This window comes from Lutjanus erythropterus, chromosome 8, assembly GCF_056507025.1.
Source record: "Lutjanus erythropterus isolate fLutEry1 chromosome 8, fLutEry1.hap2, whole genome shotgun sequence".
Lineage (NCBI taxonomy): Eukaryota > Metazoa > Chordata > Actinopteri > Lutjaniformes > Lutjanidae > Lutjanus > Lutjanus erythropterus.
The window spans coordinates 18,675,981-18,699,758 of record NC_139324.1 but is presented as its reverse complement, the minus strand read 5'-3'; the positions used below and the strand labels follow the sequence as shown (position 1 = coordinate 18,699,758).

General features: G+C 36.8%; 1 protein-coding gene across 1 annotated transcript; it reads left to right on the top strand.

Annotated features, from left to right (window-relative positions):
• Window positions 1-1,876: 1,876 nt before the first annotated feature.
• On the top strand, window positions 1,877-16,624 carry cyp27a3 (cytochrome P450 family 27 subfamily A member 3). The gene is made up of 9 exons (XM_084724809.1): window positions 1,877-2,294; window positions 3,831-4,021; window positions 7,826-8,025; window positions 10,867-11,064; window positions 12,665-12,828; window positions 14,602-14,768; window positions 14,941-15,022; window positions 15,342-15,548; window positions 16,094-16,624. The coding sequence occupies exons 1-9, from the start codon at window positions 2,052-2,054 to the stop codon at window positions 16,223-16,225; spliced, it is 1,584 nt and encodes a 527-aa protein (XP_084580935.1). The 5' UTR covers window positions 1,877-2,051; the 3' UTR covers window positions 16,226-16,624.
• The last annotated feature ends 7,154 nt before the right edge of the window (window positions 16,625-23,778 follow it).

Here is a 23,778-nt window from a genome sequence, read left to right as displayed (position 1 = left end):
CCGGTATTTGAAACACAGTTACCACAACCTTTAAGTCGTGTGCCAGTCTGCTGAACCAATGTTGTTGAAGTTCAAGCACATTTCCTGCTGTTTGCTAAGATTGCAGTCTTAAATTACATATTATATTTCAAAACACGGCATACACTTAACAATACAGGTAGAAATCATGCTTAACTAATCCATGACTAGTGATGGTTTAATTTTTGCATTAATGCAAGATGTATCATGAACGCCTGCCACTACTAAATGATCAAGTCACTATGACTTTATCTGATTTGATAACACTTGATACATCACCAGTTAAGGAGTGTTAATTCACACTCCATGCATTAACAGATCTGCATCAAATTAAGTTAGATTTCAGTTACATAAATATTTATTAGATTGATCATGTTTACATTCATAATTAACAGACCTTTAGTTTGTCTGCAGCTAATCTGAAATATAGCTAGAGTGATCAACCTAATTTTTTCTGCACATTCAACATTTTTCCCAATTAGGCAGAGCTTAGCAGTAGCAACTTAAAGACAGCCTGAAACAGTATGAAAGGATCACAGGATAATTCAAACACCTGGCTGATGAATTAAATAGTTTTTATCTAAGATTTAATTATCGTGATTTTTTTTCACAGGTGAATGAGATACGAGAAAAGACCACAGCTTCTCCATCGCTTGTTACTGATGTTAAAAGATTACTTTATCCTTCAATGGACACTCAGAACTTATAAAATCCTACAAGTTCAGCCAGATACTGAAAATTACATGGAGTTATCCTTGAGTGCAGTATGAGTGAATATAAAAAGCAGTGTTTAAAGTATTTACAAGATCTGAAAGTTATATGAAATTATTGTGATTATACTAAATACAAAGCATGTGGTTAATGTGCAACATGTCTTGTTGTCTTTCTGTGGACTGTGGAAACACTACATGAGAAAACCTGTGTGTGTTTTTTGGCAGCGAGTCTCTTCATACCTCTTTGTCAAAAGGAAAGAAATGCAGGTTGTCTTTTTGAACATCTGCCAACAGCTGAAACTAGAATACCCTTAATCCTCTACTTGGTTTTATTGTTTTTCACAATGCATGAAAACACTTGAGTGTATTTATGTATTATATGTCTTTGAGTTTGTCCTTTTCAATTTACAGTACGGTGCAGATGTTTTTGTTTTATGTGCCCAGGTTTTAAGTTATCAGAGCTAAGATTTCTGCATCCCAATACAATGAAGGTGAACTTCTCCTTCCAGAAATGTTCTGGTTACTCTCAGACTACACTGTTTCATTATAACAACCATCTCCTAAAGAAATAATCCCCATGAAAATGGTTCTCAGTCAGTCTTTTTTTTTTTTTTAAGTTTAGTTTATTAAATTTTATTCCTTTGAATGTCCAACTGAAAACCTTGGAGTATAATTTGTGACTGCTAAGCATCTTTCACATCGTACTATTCTGACTGCATACGTTTTTATTTGTATAAAAATGTTTAAAACCCCAGCAACCCCTTGGTGGCGCTAAAGTCGGAAATATTAAAATCCGACACAGTTAAGATTAAGATTTACTTTAAATTCCACTGGACAAAAATTCAAGAAAGTCACAGTAATATTTGATATAGCCCATATAACAAAACACAATGAGGTAAAACTACAAGACAAACATAGAAAACCAATATGGAGACAATTTTATTATTTTTAAATGTCTTTCTTGATTTTGTTTTGTGTCTGCTGTGTAATCGTTTATTATAGTGTTTATACTACATTATGTGTATGAAATATTACAGTAATTTGAGCGATTATTGTATTTCTGTTGCTGTTATTATTTTTTTTAAAGTAACACCACATTAACAGCAGCTGTCTTTGGCACTGAACTTTATGACAGTATCAAAGTCCACAGATCAGCTCAGACAGTTTCGGACAGTCAGGCCCGTTCAGTGGTCCGCTGCGCTGCCAACAAGGACAAGGAGCCACTATTAATATTACACACAGCACAGAGACACCGAGCGGGACAGGATCGCTGGGTTGGACCTCAGACACCGCGGAATAAAGACGGTTTGAGCGGCCAAAATGTTGAGGAAATCTCTGGTGAACGTCGGGCTGAGAGCGAACCGTCCGCAGTTTAAACACTGGACCCAGAGAGCGGCAGTGAACTGCGGGAGCAGCAGCCGCCGTGACGCATCATCCTCCACCACAATGATGGGGGACAACGTCAAACCGAAAACTATGGACGAATTAGACGGGCCGAGTTTTTTGACCACTTTACACTGGCTCTTTGTGAAGGGATATTTCCAAACGACGCAGCAGCTGCAAGTAAGTGGGATTAGGCGAGAGAAAGAAGTGTCTCTGCTGTGCGGCACGACTTGTTGATCCGGTTGTGTGTGTTTATCGGACGTATAAGGCACCAGTGCACTGTGTTCATTATGGCATTTATTTTTCTCTTTTCTCTTTATTGTAAGGCAAATCAAAGTAAAGGACCAGTTCCTCAAATACCCTTTTCCTCACGTACGTCTTGTGGCACCTTTCAGTGCAGACTGGTTTGGGTGGGTCTGCATCTGAGATTTGTTTGTTGACCCCAGTACAATGGAGATTAACTGAAATTTATCTGTGCTACTGGCGAGCATTGAAAATATAGTGTTATGAATCCATGGAAGTATAATGATCAAATCACTTATAAATTCAGCCTTTACTTAAATGCCAAAATATCCTGTATACTTTTGTAAAATATATAAGTTTTTCTTGTCTTTTGCACTGATTACAATCCCAAATAAGGGACTGCTGGTGTCATTTAACCAGATTAAACCAAATATGTCAGGTATTTGGAATAAGAAATATCTTTTAAAAAGTGTTTGCAAGCTCCTGCAGTTCAATGACAATCTTGGCTCCTGAAAAGACATTTAAAGTGTAACATACCTGTCACCTGTGTATAATGGATCATGTGTTTTGTAAACACATCCAGGACACTGTGCTTCATATCATCCAAACTGATCTTCATAATATTAATAACAAATTATCTGTGTTACAGTCTGATATTATTTAAAATTCTTCTTTACATTTCAGTCCTTCTGACATGACACACCCACCTCCAACTCTTCTGTCCCAGATTTCACCCATTCTCCTCTGGTCACACTAAAACTCAATGAGTGTTATCATTATTTTGATGACTTGAAAGTAACATGTACATCCTGTATTTAAGTCTAAGTGTCTAGTTACCAAGTTATATTCTGTCGTGGCTGATAGGATGGTGTTGGTTGCAAAATGTTCCCAATTGTAAGGCAGAAACTGCAATTCAAAAACAAAGATACTAGATATACTATAAGAAAGAGCAACATGTTGTTCGTTTTTTTAGTGATTTGGCTAAACTGATCTTTTCTGCTCATAGCCATATGTGGACTGATATATTACATATATCCATTTCATAGTTTTCTGATTCTAGTAGGCAGCTAATTGTGTTGCAGGGACAGTTCACCCTTAAATAAAAAATATATGTTTTTGCAGAGTTTTGGAGTTATGAGCCGCAGAGATGTCTGCCTTCCTTCAAATATAATGGAACTAGATGGCACAAAGCTTGTAGTGCTAAAAGTGCCAAAAAAAAAAAATGCACTCAAAAGCAATGTCTCTTTCCAGTTCATGATCCAGTTACTCAAGATAATCCAAAAGAACGTAGTTCCTGCATGAAAACTCTCACCAAAACAATCTAGATGGATATGAGATTGGAAGAAAAACATGTATTTTTGATTTGGGGGGTGAACTGTCCCTTTAATATGAATGTCTTTTTCACCTTATGTATACAATGAACAGTTATTAATATGATAAATATATAATCATATATATACTATTTGCTCAAAGATTGAACAAAGCAAGATCTACGGCCCCCTGTGGAAGTCACGGTACGGCCCTCTGGTGGTGGTGAACGTGGCCAGCGCCGAGCTGATAGAGCAGGTGCTGAGGCAGGAGGGGAGGCACCCGGTCCGGACAGACATGCCCCATTGGAGGAGCTACAGAGAGCTCAGGAACCAGGCCCAAGGACCCCTGACAGAGTGAGTGAAATCCTCCAGAGATCCTCTGAGACACTCAGGCATCCCAAATCTAAACTCCACCACTGCGCTCTAATTCTAAGCAGATTTAGAGTATATGGTGTGTTCACAGTGGAAAAGTGACAAAGTTAAGTAGACTCAAAACAGTATGCATGCCATATGCTGTTGCTGGAACAATGTACACAAATAAATGAGGACCTGTAAAAGGCTGTAAATCTCTGTGGTGAATCAGCCCCAGGAACCCAGGGGAATTTTAAAGTTACAGCAGTAGTATAATACGATGTATATACAGTTAGTATGTAGTATGACATTGGGGCACATCACGCCTCCAGGCCAGAGGAAGAACCAATACATAGGTGTACACTTACAGTACAGATGTGCATTTGATTTGACATATTTGCTCACAGTAAGAATACACTTCACCCAGTTCACCAGATCCCGTGGGATACATAAAACTGTCTTGTTACTGTACAGTTTGGCAAGATGGTGCATATTCCTGAAATACATTTCTTTAATCAAATGACCATGAACGTCTGTATCAAGAATGTACCGATAGAGGGTGCTGTATGCTGTGCAGGTTGTATGTACAGCAGACTGATTCATTTGCTGACCTGCGAGCTGTTTGATCATATAAATATGAAAAAATATAGATAAATAATTCAAAAGAGAAAGAGGCTAATTTCACTGGTTCACTGGTTATGTCTGTTGTTAGGCACTTGACACTTAACTAGGAGAGTCAAACTGAATGAAAAAGATGTTAAATGCCACATTATGTTTTTTTAAAAGTGGAGAAGAAATAAAATGGTGCATTGTTTTACAGGTCAGACAAAGGAAATATAAACATCTGGCATATATATATATTTTTTTTACCATTCTTACCCTTCTAAAAAAATGAATCAAGTAATCCAGCCTTTCCCAGAAATGTTTCGGCATTTTCCCTGGAGGGGATCGTGTATAAATGAGAGCCAGAATTCCCTCGGAAATCTGCACAGGCATTTCCACACGTCAAGTCCTGGTAATACTACAAGGAATATGCAGGGAAGGCTGTGTTGTGAATGAAAGCAGGAACAGGTCTTACACACTGTAAGTTACACAGTACACGTATAGATGTGCATCAGATTTGATTCCTCACAGCAAGGATGGACTCCCCCGGGATACCCAGGAATCTATAAAGTCTTTAAGTCAAAATCTAGCTTTATTTTCCTGTCTAGTTTGCTCACATGGTGCATATTCCTGAATAACTTTGTGTTTAATCGAATTATCGCAAACTGTCTGTATCAAGAGTCAATGAGAGTGAGGTGTGTACTGTGCAGGTTATAGTATGAACAGCATTCCATGCCCCTGGAGGCAAATGTGTGGTTTATGATATTTGGCTGCATGCAGTAAATAAATTCATTCATCATCACTCAACCATCAAATTTTGCGGTGGAGGCACACATCATTCAGAAACACACACGTCTAGACAGGTTTAAAGCACCAATGCACCAATACAGCTTCATAACTTATTTTATGAGATGAACATGTTTCAGCTGGAGCTATGTCAGGGTTGGGGGGTCACTCATGGGGTTGTCTACCACCCTGTCTTGTCCTCTTTTTGTGTTGTCTACCTGTTCCTCTATTGCCTGTCTGTCCCTACCATCCCTGTCCAACTTTACACCCTTATAAAGCACATCTGAAATGAATATTATACAGTCAAAATGCATATAAGATCTCAATACCTTAGTGCAAGTCTGTTCAGTTACTGGTTTAAGTCCAGACATTTACACTTGCTCTGTCTGACCTGTAAAGTTTATTATTAATTTAAATGTGTAAAGCCTTTTAATTCTTTCTCCACTTCATTAGTTGTCACAATTGGAAACCTGTACAAAAGTTCAGGAAAAACAATGTACCTTTTTAACCTTAGACTTAACTTGTCGTTTTAATAAAAACAGTGTTGCATAAAAAATAACATATGATCATGACATATGATCTCATTTAAAAACAAACAAGCAAATAAATAAATAAATAAATAAGAAAAGAGATTTACAAAAGGGGAGGCATTTGCAGCAGAGCAGGGTCAGTTGCAGATTAATGTGACAATGGCATTTTGAGTAATAACGGACAAGTCCGCCGTTATATAAGTGTCTATTTTCAGTTGCGCACTTGCAGTTGAACAGAACACTTCCTAACATGGCACTAACCTAAGGATTGTTTACAAAATCCACAGTCCTCCTTCTGTGCAAAGCAGCATTTAGATGAAGCTAATATGAGGATTCACCAGTCAGATTTAGACAAACTCAGTCTTTTGTAGCAGCTCCCTCTTTGTTTCAGGAGGTTACTGTGGACTTTGCACTTTATGTGCAATTATAACCCCTGACAGGGTTCATCAACAATAGACAGCGTGTGAGGACCAAAGATTCAGTCTGGGCCCTCTGCTTATTTTTGCCATTGACCCAAATGTAACTGATATCGTCAACAGCTTTATAACTCATCTTAAGACACGTGGAGGGAACTCTTCTTCCTCCTCTAGGTTCACTCCAGTCAGACCCAAGCAGACACGCGTCAGATCATATCAGACAAATAGCAGCTTGGTATCCGGTTTCGCAGGTCAGGCTTGTTGTGGCAGCACGATCATCGCAGGTGAATGTTGTTCCATCAGCTGGGTGCTGGAGTGGTAGAGACAGCCCTGCACTCCCCGAGTCAAACTCAGGAGTCTGACCTGTGAAACAACTTGAACATTTCAGGTGTTTTTAAAATATTTCTCATTCACATATCAAAAGAATAGTTTGGAGTAAAGTGAAAGGAACCAAATGTCTTTGTCTCTGTGTACCTGTCATAACACACATTTGGATAAAACACTTGGATAGTAACAACAACAACAATGGAGCTCTTTGTCACAGCGGACTAAGATTAGTCAGGCTTTGGATACACACACAGTACAATTCATTGATTGTTGTGGTCTTTTTGTTGCATGGCTGATTAAATGAAAAATGCAGATTATCACCAGGCTTATCGTTTTTTTGTAATTAAATTTTTAAATCAAATTTTGCATTTTATAAACAGCATAATGCAATGTAATACAGCACATTGCAGTAAGTCAATGAAGAACAATTGACAAAGCAAATATAAAAATCCAAATTAGATCTTGGAAACAGACTAAAAGAAGAAAAGAGAAAAAAGAGTGTGTAAAGCACTATTACAAATAAAAACAGATACTGGCTAAATTTAAGTACCACATTAAGTAGTATGTAAATGAAGTAGCATACTTCTCTTTAAAAGGATGGAATATATTCGATCTTTTATGTTTCTTTTTTTATGTACATTAAAAAATGAGACCTGACTTAATAAAATCTCCCTTGGTAATTAGTGGCCCCTGCGATAGTTCAAAAGGCAAAGCCTGTCGGTGGAAGTTAAACTTTTTGTTTGGATGTGCTTGGTGGGAGGAGAGATCTGTCTCATAATTATCACAGCAGTAGAGATTATGGCTGTTGTTTATGCAACCATTCTCCGATACATTTGACTACTTTCTAGAAGGGAGAAACAAATGAAGAATCCCACAATAAATGACACCAGGCTCGTCATTACAGGAAAATAAGAAAAGGAGAACGTAAACAGAGTCTAATTAGTCAAATGTAATCAATTTATACTTAGAAATTTGCATAAGTTTGTGGTGAAATATTCTAAAGCAGGCCTGCCTTTCTCTAGCTCTAAATAGACACAAAGCCCTTTGAAGCTTATATTAGAAAAATTAAAAGAATCATTGCAGATTAAACAACTTTATCTCATTCTGTCTGAAGCTCATCTTCTCTTATTAATCCTTGTTTTCAGAATGGGGGCCAAATGGCAGCGTATCCGCAGCATCCTGAATCCTCGAATGCTGAAACCCAAACATGTGTCGTCGTACGCAAACACCATCAACGAGGTGGTGACAGACTTCATAGACAGAGTGGCCTGGCTGAGGGAAACCAGCGGCGGAGGAGTGATGGTCAATGACCTGGCTGGAGAGCTCTACAAATTTGCTTTTGAAGGTCAGCAGAGATCTGTTGTTATCATGTCTGTGGATTCAGTTTGTCCCCTGTTGTTTATTGTTGTGTTGGTACGTTTCTCTTTTTGGTTTTATTTAATATTTTAATGTCCTCTTGTACAGCACTATGGTCAGCTTAAGCTGTGTTTAAAGGGTCGGTTCTGCCCAGAATCAAAATGACCTGTTGTGCTCTTTATCCATCCCACTTGTTTTTGTGTGAGTTGCAGAGTTTTGGAGATATCGGCCGTAGGGGTGTTTGCCTTCTCTCAAATATAAAAAAACTAGACGGCACTTTGCATGTGGTACTCGATTTGCCAAAAAATACTACAGCAGTGTCTCTGATTAATCAGCAATTTCACAAAGGAACTATTTTCTTTCAACCATCTTACAACGATATTATCACACAGGAGGAAGTGTACATCTACTCATGAATGAGAAGCTCGTGCTCATTACAGTACAGGATGTAAACATTAATGGGGTCCTCCTTGACTGGGCTTTACTGTCTCATCTAATAGATGCACCACTGGTGGACTCTCAGCCACCCTTTAGAGTGTCCTTCCAGTGGAGAAAATGTGATAAGAGCATCATGACTTTTGGTGCACTGGTCCCTCAGATGGCCCGAGTCTGTCACTGAGATGCACACTTTGGTTGGTAGATGTAGTTCAGTAGAAAGAAAATAGTTGCCTCAAAGTACTGCAATATAACTGGCTAATGAGGACATATGTGACACCAGAAAAGCTTAATAAGTATAATGGTGCCATCCCAGACTTTATTGCATTTCCAATTTTGTCTGGAAATGCAATAAAGTTCAACAATTCTGGTGGGAGATTAAACAAGCTTTAGAGACGATACTAGGTATAAAATTAGTTCTTGACCCTAAACTGTTCATTCTAGGTTTATATCCTGATAGACATCATATGTCTAGAAAAATAATCACTGCCATGGATTTATGTTTAAGAGTACCAGCAAACCAAAATTCATTAACTGGATTAATGAAATGTCCACAACTTTACCCATGGAGAAGATTACTTACATTATAAAGGGGAAACTATCACTATTTTGAAATATTTATATAATAATAATATACTTTTATAGAATATAAAGAGAGTGTGGATTTGAGGGGTGTGGGGCGGATGAGGCGTAGTTATCAGTGATCCTCTGCAGTATCCTAAAATAATCTTTCTTTGGATACTTGATTTGATTTTTGAACCACGCACAATAGTGAAATAATTTGGGCTAACCCTTGATAAAACAGAGAAACCTTTGTTGTTTTGATTGTTGTTGCTTTTTTGTTTTGTTTTGGGGTTTTTCTTTGTTTTTCTTTTCTCATATACTCTGTACTTTCAGCTAAATGCTGCTCTAAGTTATCTCATAAATAAAATTAGTTAATTTAGTTGCCCTTGACGTTTCCATTGAGGTGAGAGCACTCTCACTTCTGTATATCATTGGAAGCATTTTTGAAAACCCAATAAAGATAATCGTGGAAAAAAAGAGAAAGAAAATAGTTCCTGCACTTTGAGTTCCATTATATTTGAGAGAAGGCAAACTCTGCAGCTCACACCAAAACAGTCTAAGTGGATAAAATGCACAACAGACCAGTGGAAAAATATGTGTTTTGGATTTTGGGGTGAACTGTCACTTTAAGGTGTGTTTAAATGTGCTCTAGAAATAAACTTTACTTACTAACTTACATGATTATCAAGTTTAAGATAATGACATTATAAGCAAGAACTTTCTTTTTTTTTTACATCAACTTCTGCACACCACTGTGCCCCCACACAAACAGCTTCTGTTTTTATGGGTTCTGACTACTTTTGCTCTGACTAATTTTTTTTTATCTCTTAAATACAACCATGGTACATGACAGAGGTAGACGCTAGATCAGCCTTGCTGTAAGTGTCCTTGACTCTTTGACTACTGCAGACCTCAGCAGCTGTTTGCGTCACCTCATGTCACGACTTCGCTCTGTGCATAGAAATAAATGCAGATCACAGTCAGTCACAAAATCAACTTGAATCTGAGTCTAATGTCTAATGTTTGAACAACACATATATACCTGTTTACATGGGTGGAGCAGACAATTAGGCTGCTGTTTGTACAGAAAGTACAAACAGTGTATTTGGTTAGGGTGTTGACTTGATACAGTGTTGACTCTTTTGGCCTTGACAGCTGATTAGATACTGTGAGAAAATCCTGCAGGTTTTATCCTAGTACTTTATGTGATGACAAAGGTATGTTTAAGAACATTATATGACCTGTAATCAGGCCCCTGTAATCCTCCTCCAATCAGGCAATTACACATCAGGCTGTACTTAACATTTTAATATTTCTAAATGTACTATAACATTTTGGGAGACTTGCTGATTCCCTTTCTTGCAGTTAGATAAAAGGTAACATTCATGTCAGTATGGTAAAAATGAAGCTACAGTCAGTAGCCATTAGCTTAACTCAGCATAAATACTAGAAACATTTGGAAACAGCTAGCCTGGCTCTGTCCGAAGCCCAAATCCACCTACCAGCATGTATAAAGCTAAGTGCTGTATCTCATTTGTACAATTTGTGTACATTATATGTAGTGGGAAGACATGACAGTCATATCAATCATCTTATTAAACCCTTGGCAAAATAGCAAATAAGCATATTTTCCAACATGTTGATCCATTCCTTGAGACTCAAAAGAGAATCGTACAACACTACATCATGAATTACCAATAATCAAATTATGCATGACTGAGGTAGGTGCGATGTTTTTGAACTATACCATGGTAATCTTAGAGCTGACTTTTCCTAAATAATGACAAGCAACTTCAGAGACTCTGTACAGTAACTTTGTTTTTAAATGCAGGGATCTGTTCGGTGTTGTTTGAGAGCCGTATGGGCTGCATGAACGAGGTGGTGCCAGAGGAAACCCAGAAGTTCATCTTCTCCGTGGGGGAAATGTTTCGGCTGTCCCCAGTCGTCATCCTCTTCCCCCAGTCGACGTGGCCCTACCTGCCTTTCTGGAAAAAGTTTGTAGCAACCTGGGACCACCTCTTCAAAGTGGGTGAGCAACATACATTTCAACCAGCTGATCAAAGTGCAGCATGTTTTACAGAAAGAGGTCTGATACAGTATCAAGCAAATCAAAAAAAAAATGGTCACACTTTTTAAAAGATCACATACTGTACATATTTTGTATTTACAGCCAAAAAAAACCCAACAAAACTGTTGGATATTTAAATGCTGACACATTTTAAACCAATACACCATGTTTTCTTGTGGCCGTATCATTGTATCACAAGCAAATCTTTGAGTAGACTAAAGGTCAAGTATGTAAGATTTACAGGGATTTATTTGCAGAGCGGCAGAAATGGAATGTAATATTTATACGTTTACGTATGATCATCTGAAAATCAGATTGTTGTGTTTTTGTTACTTTAGAATGAGTCCTTTATATCTACAGAGGGAGTTGGAGTCTCCCATGTTGCACCACCATGTTTCTGCTGTAGCCCAGAATGGACAAACTAAACACTAGCTAGTGTTCTGTGTGAGTTTCACAGTCACTGTCGGTTCTCCAACATATGTGAAGGAGGAGGACACACGGGTCCTTTAAAAAATGTTGAAATGATTTTTTACACACAGTTTTTTTTAATGCAGTTGTCAGCAACCTGAAGTGAGTCTCACATTACATTACATATTCTCACATACCTCATGTACTGATTTTAAAAAAGAAAGTTTTGATATAAGTTAAGCTTAGGGGCAAAAATGGCTCTTTTGATAGTGAAGGTTGATGACCCCTGTTCTAATGCATCAGGATTTATTTATACCAAATTGTTTTACAACAACATGAAGAAAACATTAAAATGCAGAGTGTATGAAAGCAAAGAATGACTTTTGATTTTCATAATGTACATAGAGAATAGAAGGAAAAATACATCCACAAATATAAAACTGCACAGCATGTGTTTGAAAATGTTTAGCTGTAAAAACAGTAATGTATACATGATGTGTAAACACACTCATAAGTAAACAAGATTAGATTAAATTCCAGCTTTTTATCACTTCACGCTTTTTGATACCAGCTGGTAGTCAAATAGTATTAAGGTTTGACAGGTATTAAACAAAACAAAAAATAATATGACCCACCTATACACCTTAACACCTCTAAATGCATAAAAAAAAATCAATAAAAATTAATGCCGTCACTTTGGGGTGAAAACCTTTAAAAATAACTTAAATTTTGATCATTTTTATTCTTTCAGGATAACTTTTTACATTTTCACATGGCATGCTCAATCCCTTAGGCTTCAAAAACTGTTAATAAAGTCCTAGAAAGCACACTGTTTTGGACCTGGTCTCAGGGGCTGTGCAGCCTGGCTGACAGTGTTAGCGTCCCTGTCTCTTCCACTGTTCTTTACTGATTGTTGCTACAAAAGGTTACTAGAGCTCAGAATTCATGACCATTTTTCGGTTTGTTTTATCAAATATGTGTCAAAGACCCGAGACTTCGGTGTCACCCACAAAAGGCAAAGTCCACCTCACAGCTCCTGCTGCTCCGATTCCAGTTCAGTGTCTGAACGCGATCCCTCACGCCATCTAGTGGACAAAGGTGTTGGGTCTCCCATGAGAAATGAAGATCACGAACCTCCTCTTGTGTCTCATAGCTGACGAGTTGGTGCAGAAGAAAGTGGAGGAGATCCAGGAAAAGGTGCACCTGGACCAGAGCGTGGAGGGGGCGTACCTCACACACCTGCTGCTCAGTGAGCAGATGACGGTCACTGAGATCCTGGGCAGCATCACAGAACTACTGCTGGCAGGAGTCGACACAGTGAGTACATACAGTGTGTGTGTGTGTGTGTGTGTGTGTGTGTGTGTGTGTGTGTGTGTGTGTGTGTCTGTGTGTGTGTGTGTGTGTGTTTGCACTCTGTGGATGGGAGAATTTAGAGTAATACTTAATAATAACCATCATTAATAAACGTTAGTTAAAAGTCAGTTCACTGTTAAACATTCAAATAATGTTTATGCTTTACAATCAATTTTTAAAATATTTTATAAACATCAGTTGCAGCTTTGCAGTAACCACCCTGAATGTTAATAGACAACACATCAAATATAACCGCTTGGTCAATGGCCCTACAAATCAAACCTCGACGCTGTAGCTTCCCCTGTCAGTGTCAGGTTCACACGTGCAGGCCTCCACGGTCAAGTTAACAAAAAAAAAATATGCAACGTCTGTGCAGACTTAAAAAATAAAGGTTTGGGTAAAGTTCATGCTTTGGGTTAAAATAAGTACATCACTTACACATATGAAGTAGTGTATCTAAGTATGTAAAGTATTATAATCATCATTTGCAATTTTATATTAGTCATCCAAATAATGTTTCTAGATGGTTTACATGCTACTTATTAACCATTAACAAAATGATGCAAATATCTGGTCCATCTGTCTATAGGTAATGATCTCTAAAGGTTCACACATCATTTAATAATCATCTACAAATACTTAATATTGTTTGTTAACAGTGAAGTAACTATTAACTTACATTACGTTAAGTTACGTTACGTTACGTTAGTATGTAAGGTATTACAGTCATTAGTTGTAAATTAAGCCATCCAAATAATGTTGACGACAGTTTACAAATTAATTATTAGGCTTTAACAAAGTGTTATAAGTCTCTCTCTGTGTGTAATGTTTTCTTAAAGGTTTCCAAATCATTTGGTAATCATTAACAAATACTTAAAGCTATGACAAGGAACTTTCTTTTTATTGTGTTGATTTTTGAGGCCTCTGTGGACAAAGGTGTGTCTCTTTTTCCATAATCACAAAATATAAAGTCAAAAATGAAACTATGTGAGTAAGTGTCTCCTCCTTGCTTGTTTTTAAATCTCTGGTGTAGTCACTGTGACTTTGCCTGATGAAATGTGAACAAGGTCCAGTTGCTTTAACATAGTATATCAAATGTTATAATGTGTGCAACAATAACCTGTTAGTTTATTAGTGCAGTCAGAATCACTTATCAGCTATTATACAATATATAATTTAAGAAGTAATTATTTTACATTACATAAACTAATGGTAAAATAATATTAATTACAGCATTAGTAATAATTAGTAAATATATCATAATCTTTTTTTTTTGACAGTGAAATAATTATTAACTTAAGTTTAGCCATTTTTAATGTGTGATTATTTTATGCATTGTATTTTTAGCGTGTTGCTTCTTTTGATGTTTTAATTTATGTGTCTTTAAATACCAGAGAAGCATTTTATAAATAACATGTATACTTGAACATCAATTTACCATTTATTAATGATGTTATTATAAACTGTTATCAGGACTTATTATACAGTAGTTGACTTTTCATTCATTTAGTTGTGTATTGTTTTAAAGGCTAGATTTTTTTTGTCAGTCATTTATATCTTGATGCCTTGTTGCAGCTGTTTTAAGATTTTAATTTCTATTTTTCAACATGAAGTTTTATGTAACCTTGACATCTTTGAACCTAAAGATCACTCAGTCGGGGCTCACAGAGAAGATACCAAACTGAGGCATTACTTTAAAAAACAGAAGATAACAGTCTGTGCACCTTTCTGTTGCAGACCTCCAATACCATCTCGTGGTCTCTGTACCTCTTGGCGAAGCATCCGGAGATCCAAGAACAGTTATACCAAGAGGTGATTAGTGTTTGCCCTGGAGACAAGGTGCCAGTCAGTGATGACATTGCTCACATGCCATATCTGAAAGCCATCATCAGAGAGACACTACGGTTAGAGGAATTATTTAATTTTTTATCAATGAGGAGATTTATCATTGATTTCTTTTCAGTGTGATCAAACTGTGTTAGGTGAACAGTACTCTATGTTGCTGTGAGGGTTGCCAAAAATAGTAGCTGCTTTTGCCAAACTGATGTTATGTCCTTTGTGTCCTGTGGTCGCCAGGCTGTATCCAGTGGTACCAGGAAACGCCCGTGTCACTGTTGAAAATGAGATTGTGGTTGGAGATTATATCTTCCCCAAAAAGGTGAGAAATATGTCAGACAAGATACAAGTCCTAAAATATTCATTTGTTAAAGCTATAGTTGGTAACTGTCATAAAAAATAACAACTGTCACTACAGTATATGCTGTTTATGAGACAGATAATATGTGAAAAAATCTGGCATGGAGGTCAAAATTTGAGAGGAACAAAGAAGTCTCAGCTTTTTAAATGCAATTTATGAAAAATGGGATCAAAAACAAATATTTGCATTTACAGTGTTGTTGAGTATATGTATTAGTGCCCTGCACATACTTAATGAAAACCACAGTATTGTGTTGTAACAGAAATGTCATCTCTCACAGACGCTGTTCCACCTGTGCCACTACAGTGTGTCCTACAATGAGAATATCTTTCCTGACCCGCACGCCTTCCTGCCACAGCGCTGGCTCCGAGGAGCGGAGGAGAAGTCCAAGCAGCACCCATTCGGCTCAGTGCCATTTGGATTTGGAATCAGAGCATGTCTGGGCAGACGGGTGGCTGAGCTGGAGATGTATCTCCTCCTGTCCAGGGTAAGAACAGGTCATTGCTGTTGCGATCTCCTTTCTCTCTCATAGTTCAACCGTTCATTTCCAGTGATTGTCTTTAGCTTTTCTATAGAATAAGAATTCTGTGTTACATTTGCACATTACTGTGTCAGTCGTTTTTTTGCTATGGTTGCATCTGTCACTTTTGACTCCTGCAGCCCCCCAAACACACATTACTGTGTGAGTGAGCAGTGTAAACACCTCCTTCTGTTTTCACTTCCTGTAAATCTGTTATTTTTTAGCTGCATTCAGGGAGCTGCTGTGACCCGTAGTAACTGTGCAACCAGACTGCAGAGGTCTGGCTGTTCTTCTTTTGTTAGTCTTGACAGTGGGATCGATACAATCCACAAATCAGTCGTTTGACTTTGGACTGAATCATGTCAGCCAAAAAACACAGTTGTAATTCAGCAGTTGGTAATCATTAACTGTACTATCTGAACTCCAGTGCCTCAAATAAATAAAGATCCTGCCAAAAGTAGTATTACTTGTATTTCTACTTGAACAAATAGTTCTCTTTTTCTGTTTTAAAGCTGATGAAACACTATGAGGTGAGGCCGGATCCTGCTGGAACCACCGTCAAGCCAATCACCAGAACCCTGCTTTGTCCTGCTAAACCAATCAACCTGCAGTTTCTGGACAGAGGAGTCAAGTCTGTAATATAGTCTGTGAGCTGTTTTAGTATTCAGGCTGTGTTGCCTGCCTGTCAACAAGCACTTGTTTATAGAGCATTCACATTTTGAGGACTGGCTGGAATGCACCTAAACCTAAAACACAGGCTGTTGAGGTTTGTACAGTGAAAAGAATAATGTTGCCCATATGTATAGAATTTGAACTTTTTGTGTAAATATTAATACTTTTAACAGCTGCAAAGACAGTTTTTCCTCTGGGGATTTATTTAGTTTCAGTTTTGTTCAGTGTTTTCAGTCAGAGCTGTTGCCCCGGAGCAGAAAGTCCAAACCTGCTTTCACTAAAGGCTGACTGGATCTTTTCTCTGTGGAGTTTGCATCTTCTCCTCATGTTGTTTACCCTTCACCAACACCAAACACCATTACCTTACATCCACTGAACTCCTACAGGACACATTGTATTCTTTATTTTTTATATTGTGAACAAATACCATGAAAAGAGTGAAAAGTTCTTAACAATTGAGCTCTGTGGCACTTATCCAAAACTAAACTAAAACTATGTGTGAAGAAGCACTTTAGTTAACTGAAATAAAAATAAAAACTAGACTTTATGTATTTACAAAAGTAACTAAAATAAAATAAAAGATACAAGAATTTGAGTTTTAATCTGCATGAGAAGGCACTGATGCATAGGTTTATTTTTTGTTTTTGTTTATTTTTTGCTTGTTCTTTATGTTTATTTTTTTTTATTACATGACTGTGATTGTGTTTGTATTGTAATACCTATTTTGAACTACTGAAATCTTCCCCTGACAAATACCCCTCAAAAACTAATAAAACTAATACTGAAACAAATGAAAACTATATTAAAATTAAACATTTTAAAACAATAAAATACTAAACTGACAAAGGAGGCACTCTGGAAACTTGAAGCTAACCTGAACTGAAAACAAAAATTAAAGACAAAATAAAAATAAAAACTAACTAACACTATAAATCAGACTTTGTATACATAGAAAACACTTCAGTAGGATCAGTTCATTCTTGGTGACGCTCTGTTCATGGGATTTGTTTAAAAAGGGAAAAGAGCTAATCTTCTGCTTATAAAAACAGGAATAACCTCAGAGCTGTAGTCGGTCTATCAGAACTGCTGCTGTTAAAAGTTTCAAGCTCAAATCGTCTCATTCCATCTTTCAGTCTTCACCGTGTAAAAATATTCAGGCCTCGAGTGTTGAGGACACTTTAATTCAGAGCTAACTGTGCAATGCTTTTATTTTATAGGTAGAATTTTACTGTCACATTATATTGGCTGTTTCTTATACATAAAGAAATGCATTTTTAGATTTTAACAATTTATAACTGTGATTTTGTTCTATAATCACAATTACAAGTTTGTTGTATGTACAGCCCAATATTTCATGTAAAGTTTCAGTGGGTTGAAAAGACCCATAACACCAAGTTTCTAAAGTCAGCACACACTCTCTAAGAGAAGTTTACAATTCAGTTCAGTAAAGTAACATTATGGGCATGAATCTTTACAGCTCTTTTTCTCCTGATTTTGTCTAATAAAGGAAGAAAAGTCATGAATGTGTATTATTCTGAGCATTACATGCTTAATTACATTGTGAGACTGAAGTTGCAAAGAAGGAAAGTGTGTGTGTTTGTGAGAGTGTAAGGTGCAAGCAGCATGTAGGCACATATGTGCATTTAATATGTCTCTGTCCAAAAAGTGTAACATTTTGGGTTGAAATTTGTATCAGACATCATCCATAATACACTGTCCCATTAAGCTTAATTCTCTGATATATCTCAGGCTTAACTGAGCTAAATTAAAATGATGAATTAAATGGATAAAAGAACATCTTTAGTCTTCTCTGGCTCTGTGCAGGTTAGCAATGTTAAGGCACCGGCTAGATAATGTCAAACCCTCCGTTTCAAGTTGGCTTTAATGTTTTACAGCTTCTCTCTTTCTCTGCAGCTTTACCCTCTTCTCTCCCTTGTGTCTTGTTATAATGCAAAACTCTTTATTGTCTCCATCTGGTGGTTAACAGTTGGTGTAACAGGATGTCCCTTCACTTCAAGTTTGTGCTCAGGGATCCAGGGGTAGAAGCACAAACTGAGCATCACATTTGCCTCTATGAACACTCATTTGACTTTTAATGTAGAATTTGTTTGATTGCAATTTACTCAACATCAATCATCTGTGTGTTATATCCAGTAATACAAAACAAATAAAATAAATGTTTACCTTTGTTCCTGTCAGATGTAACAAAGTTATTCTGTAAGGCATTCTTTTATTATTATAGTAGTCTTGGTTGGTATTGTGAATGCACAAGTAGCCAGCACATATTGACTTTTACGATACCAAAAACACTGTTGTTCTGGTTAAACAGAACCTGTCAGAAAGTAACACAACTTAATGCACCCAACAGAACATTTTAAACAAAGAACATCTCCTCTCTCACAGCTTACACTGATTGATTTATTACCTTTTATTTTTGTCATGCACAATAAGTGCCCAACCTTTATGGGTTTATAAGACACTAAAGACGAAGTTGCAACTTTCAAACATTTTCCTTTCAATAAAAAATTACCGTCCATTTTATAGCTCAAACATAAGCAGAATATTCCGTCTTCTCTCCCAAGCTTAACAAATAAAATCTGCTACAAAAATGTTCCCATACTCATCCAGCCAAAAGAAGTCAACATTAATAGAGGACATTTTAGTAAAAAGTACTTCCCTTAAGTTCTCATAGGCAGGACAGCAAGACAAAAAATGCACCTCATACTCAGTTTCACTGAGCTCAAACTCCAGTCTGTCCTCTTTTGAAGTGGCATTAAACCTGCCAGTCTCTATGACCAATAATGTTCCTGAGTGTAATTGTGCCTATAATGATCTTTGTCTTTTGTTTGAGTTATGATGTTCTACATCATACCAGTTCTTTATGAGACGGTAAGTTTGTAATTTTGGTTTTATACCATATATCAGCAGACCATGAGATCTGCTTTAGATTTTACTTCTAATCTCCTGAATATAAGTAACCTGTTATGAAAATTACAAATTATTGAAATGAAATAGGGATTTCATCAATTAAATTATCTGTATAGTGAGTCTGTGGTCTGACATCCTCACAAGTGTATTCCAGAGTCGAGGCGTTTCACATTTATGTCTGATGTTTGTAGACTCCCATCCCATATCTCCACTGATGGCCAAAACTTATGGACTCCCAAAAAGGATCGAATAGCTCTATGATGCTCAGTGTTACACCTTAAATGTTCATGGAAACCTCAAACACCAGAATTATAATCAGACACAGGACAAACATAAACTGTAAAGTTGTGTATAAGTGTGAAATCCCAGATTATCACAGTGTTTAACTTTGTTCAGGACAGATCCCAGGCCTCTACCTGCTGACTGACCCAAAACACTAACAGTGTCTTTAAAGACACTCATTCAGTGTTGGATCAAGATATTTATATTGATCAGTATATGACAGCACTATTGGACCAAAATTTAAGACAAATTAACTTCTCTGTAGTAATTTTTGTCTAAATTGTACTATTGTATTTTGCCTTGATTTACCACTAGTCTCCATTTCCAGCACCATTCCACAACACTGTTCAGTATAACCTTCAAATCAATAACATGCCCACAGTTTGATCATCAGCTTTAACTCCCAAACTAAAACTTTAATTTGAAGAGCTAAGTCATTCACAGAAATGGAAATCAATGTCTGGGACAAAACATTCCTCTACGTCATGCCAAATACTTGGGAAACCATCTAGTTGTGTTTTCATCAGGTGGTTGATAAAGAGACTTAATGGCATGATAAAACTTTTAATTGACACCACAATTTAACAACCTGTAGTGAGAAAGTTCCCTATTAATCCAGTCAAAACACCTTTTTGAAATTAATATTCTTGCATGTATAATGGAAGTTACAGCAAATGCATAAGATCAATACATGCTCTGGACTTTCTAAATCCATTTTGCTCATCTACAAGCAAACCTGCCCTTTTAAGGCAGTCTACAAGTCCGTGGTTTAAAAGTGAAGAATATAGTTTTTATGAACAGCTGAGGTTTATTCCCCCATAACTGAGTGGCTGTTTGGAATCTTTCTTTGAATATTTTGGAATATTAATCATTAATATTAATAATGGTCCTCTAATCTACAAATAAAATCTGTCACAAAAAGCTATACTTATGGCCATGTTTTTAAAATGTCCATGTGTTGTGTTGTTGTTGTCAGTTTTGTCTAAAGCAGCAGATCAGTGCTGCTGTCTTGTGGACTGTTATGGCACTACATGAATTTCCAGTTCACTACCTTAGGCCTTATTCATTTGTTTATTGCTTTAACGGGAATTCTGAATTCTGCACATTAATAAACATGACTCTAAATGTATTCCTGGACAGAAAATGCCCTAAAATGACCCAGTGTCATGTGATGAGCTGACTGAAGATTTGCTTAAGGACTCTGACTTATTCCAATAGTTCTGACACTGTTATTACCACTCCCAGTAGCTGCTCTAAACATAAATGTCACGACATCTCATACCACAAAGTGATTACTAAATCATTCAATGTCACCGCCTCATGACTTTTAATAATCAATTACAGATGACATTCCTGTCATTTCCTTTTAGGTTACACAATCAGATAAGGCTCTTCTCTCAAGCAACTTAATTTGTGAGCCATTAGAGTATCATCACCATTTCTACAATACATATTTCTGTCTCAAAGCAAAGAAATCCTCGTCATTTTCTGTATCCCCTCCTCTGAAATTGGAATAGATTTAATCTGTGAGACAATCAGTAACTCACAATTGCTTTTATCAGTGGACCTCACCATGGGGAAAAAGAGGTTTAATTTTTACAAAAGTTAGTTTGGCTTTTACAAATCTCACAAACATTGAATGACCTGCACACTTCTGCTGTGACTTTACAATTTTAAGGCAGATTTCTTAATATTTACAAATAAATCTTATTTTTGTTGGGGAAAAAAGTACACACATTCTTTGCACATGTAGAAGTACACATACTTGTGTAAAAAAGAAATATTAAAAGTATTGATTCAACATCTGTACTCAAGTATAATAGTAAAATGTAGCCATGTGAAGAACCTTTCTACCGGCTATCTCTGTGCAAAGCTAACTAAACCTCACTTTTTCCCCACAGCCGAGTCTCCGTCTGTTGTCTGTTTCGTCTTGTTACTTCTTCTTTGCAGGGGTTGAAATAACTAATTAGAAACACTCAGATTACTGCAATTAAGTAGTTTTTGGGGGTACTTGTATTTTTATGAGTAGATTTTCTAGTCTGTACTTTTACTCATACTTAAGTATTTATTACATTACATAATATACTTAGTTACTTTTAAAATCATATTTGAGTACTGAGTACAGGTTGATTTAATATCCAAACCTATCTGCATTTTTGTAGCTAATAAGGTGATCTGATCACAAACGGGCCAATGAGAACTACGAGATACAGATGAGAGTAAGGATGTTAATATTAATCATGAACTGATTAATCGCAGTTAAGAATTTAAGCAATTAAAAATGTATTTGTGGATATTATATATTATTAATAGTCATGGCAGTAATTGCACCTAATTTGACATGGTTTTGTCTGGTGGAGCCATGTGTTCAAGGAAACTTATTCAACTTTAAATGAGAAAAAAGACAAAAACAGAAAAAAATTGAAAAGCAGAAAAAGAATGTGTTTTGCATCTTATAAATTATCAATGATTAATTAATTGTTCGCATTTTCAAATATTAGGTGAGGAAAATGCACAAAGTTTGTAATGTATAGTACATTGAGGTGACTGTGACCACTGAGCAGATCAGAGAGAGAGTTTGGAGAAATTTAGACAGTAGAGGCTGTAGCCACTTCTCCCCCCTTTGGCCAAGAAAAACCTCATAACAAAGAAATTAAACAGGAAAAAGGAAAACTGGTTGTGTCAGAGTTAAAGCTGCAGTCGGTAGAAGGTTGAGTGTCATCTCTGTCCTGAGCCCCTCCACAAGATGATCACTTAATTGCACGCATCGAGGCAGTCATGAGCATGGACTGACAGATACCCACTATGTGTAATGAAGCAGGTACCTGAAAGTACAAACAGCATCAGAGGAGACAAACTACATTTACAAACACAGAGATTCAGTTTGAAGCAAAAGCTGAGAGCTCAACATAAAGAGACTTTTAAAAGATGCCTTTCTCTCTGCTCTCCTGCACACACATGAGCTCAGTATCACAACACTCATTTGTTTGAGGGGAAGAAAAGGAGGCTCCTCACGGTTCGGCCACAATCGGAGAGATGTGACCACAGCCCGCCTAGAGGTGGGACAGGCTCGCTTTGGTCCCACTTCAGGCTAGGTCTGTCTCAGGCACATCTAGCACCATTTGGCATAATAAAAGTGTTAATGGAAATGCAAACCAACAAAACACAATTTCACTGAGTGGGGCCAAAAATGCCAATGTCAGTGACCCATGTAATGTGTACTTGTGGTTCAGTACTGACAGTACTCAACAGAGAGGATAAAATTAAACATCTCTGTGAGTCATCAAATCATTACTCATGTGCTATTTATGTCAAGTGGGACTGCATGCTTGACCTTAAGACTCAAGAACCTTTCACAGTCATCTTCTGCAGACAGAAGTTGTCATATGACACAGACAACTTCAGGTGATCATATAAGAGCGAATATCAAAACCTGCCACTGTACAAAGATTTTTAGCAGGGTTGTAGCCATATGAAGACACACAGATCACATCCCTAATATTGTTTCTTGGAAGTTGAGGGTTTTAATGACCTAAAGAAGTGTTTGAAATTTGTAATTAGTTAATTAATTACACATAAATTACTTAAATTACATGTGGTGAGTGCTGAAGAATGATAATATATTTTATAGACTAGACTCTTTAAATTTGACTGTTTTAGCACTCATATACTTTTTGCAGCTACATTTATTTAATGAAGATTTTAAAAACAAAACATTAAATGTTACAGGTTAAACTGACCAACAGTATATAAAGAAGCAACAATATTCTAATAAACACACACAGTATATAAAGGAACACTGAATGGTGCCATTCTGCACAATGGGACATTGTGACTTTGTATGCAGGACTTTTACTTGCAATACAGTTTTACATTATGGTATAGCTACTTTTAATTAAATAAAAAACTAACCCAATGAAGACTTATTGTTACTTATCTATATATCTATATATATCCATCCATATATATATATATATATATATAGGGGGAGAAAGTGTATTTTTGATTTTGGGGTGAACTGTCCTTTTAAACACATGAAGCTGTATGAAGAAAATTAACTATTTTCAGTGAAGGGTGGCAGGCAGTGACACCACACACACACACACACACACACACACACACACACACACACACACACACACACACACACACACACACAGACAGTGAGATAGTGCATGTCGCTTCTGCAGAAATCAGTCATAATTTGTCATCCATCCGTGTAAATGAGGCAGCTTGGCCAACACATCCACCCAGACCATGTTAACCTCCATCCCAAAGTCTGATCTGAGAGCTCAACATCGACACTATTGTTCAA

Excerpts from the sequence above, each read along its gene's own strand:
- cyp27a3 (XM_084724809.1), top strand. The coding sequence starts at position 2,052 with ATGTTGAGGAAATCTCTGGTGAACGTCGGGCTGAGAGCGAACCGTCCG. Across the intron at positions 4,022-7,825 it reads GCCCAAGGACCCCTGACAGA|AATGGGGGCCAAATGGCAGC; the intron begins GTGAGTGAAATC and ends CCTTGTTTTCAG. Across the intron at positions 15,023-15,341 it reads ATTATATCTTCCCCAAAAAG|ACGCTGTTCCACCTGTGCCA; the intron begins GTGAGAAATATG and ends CATCTCTCACAG.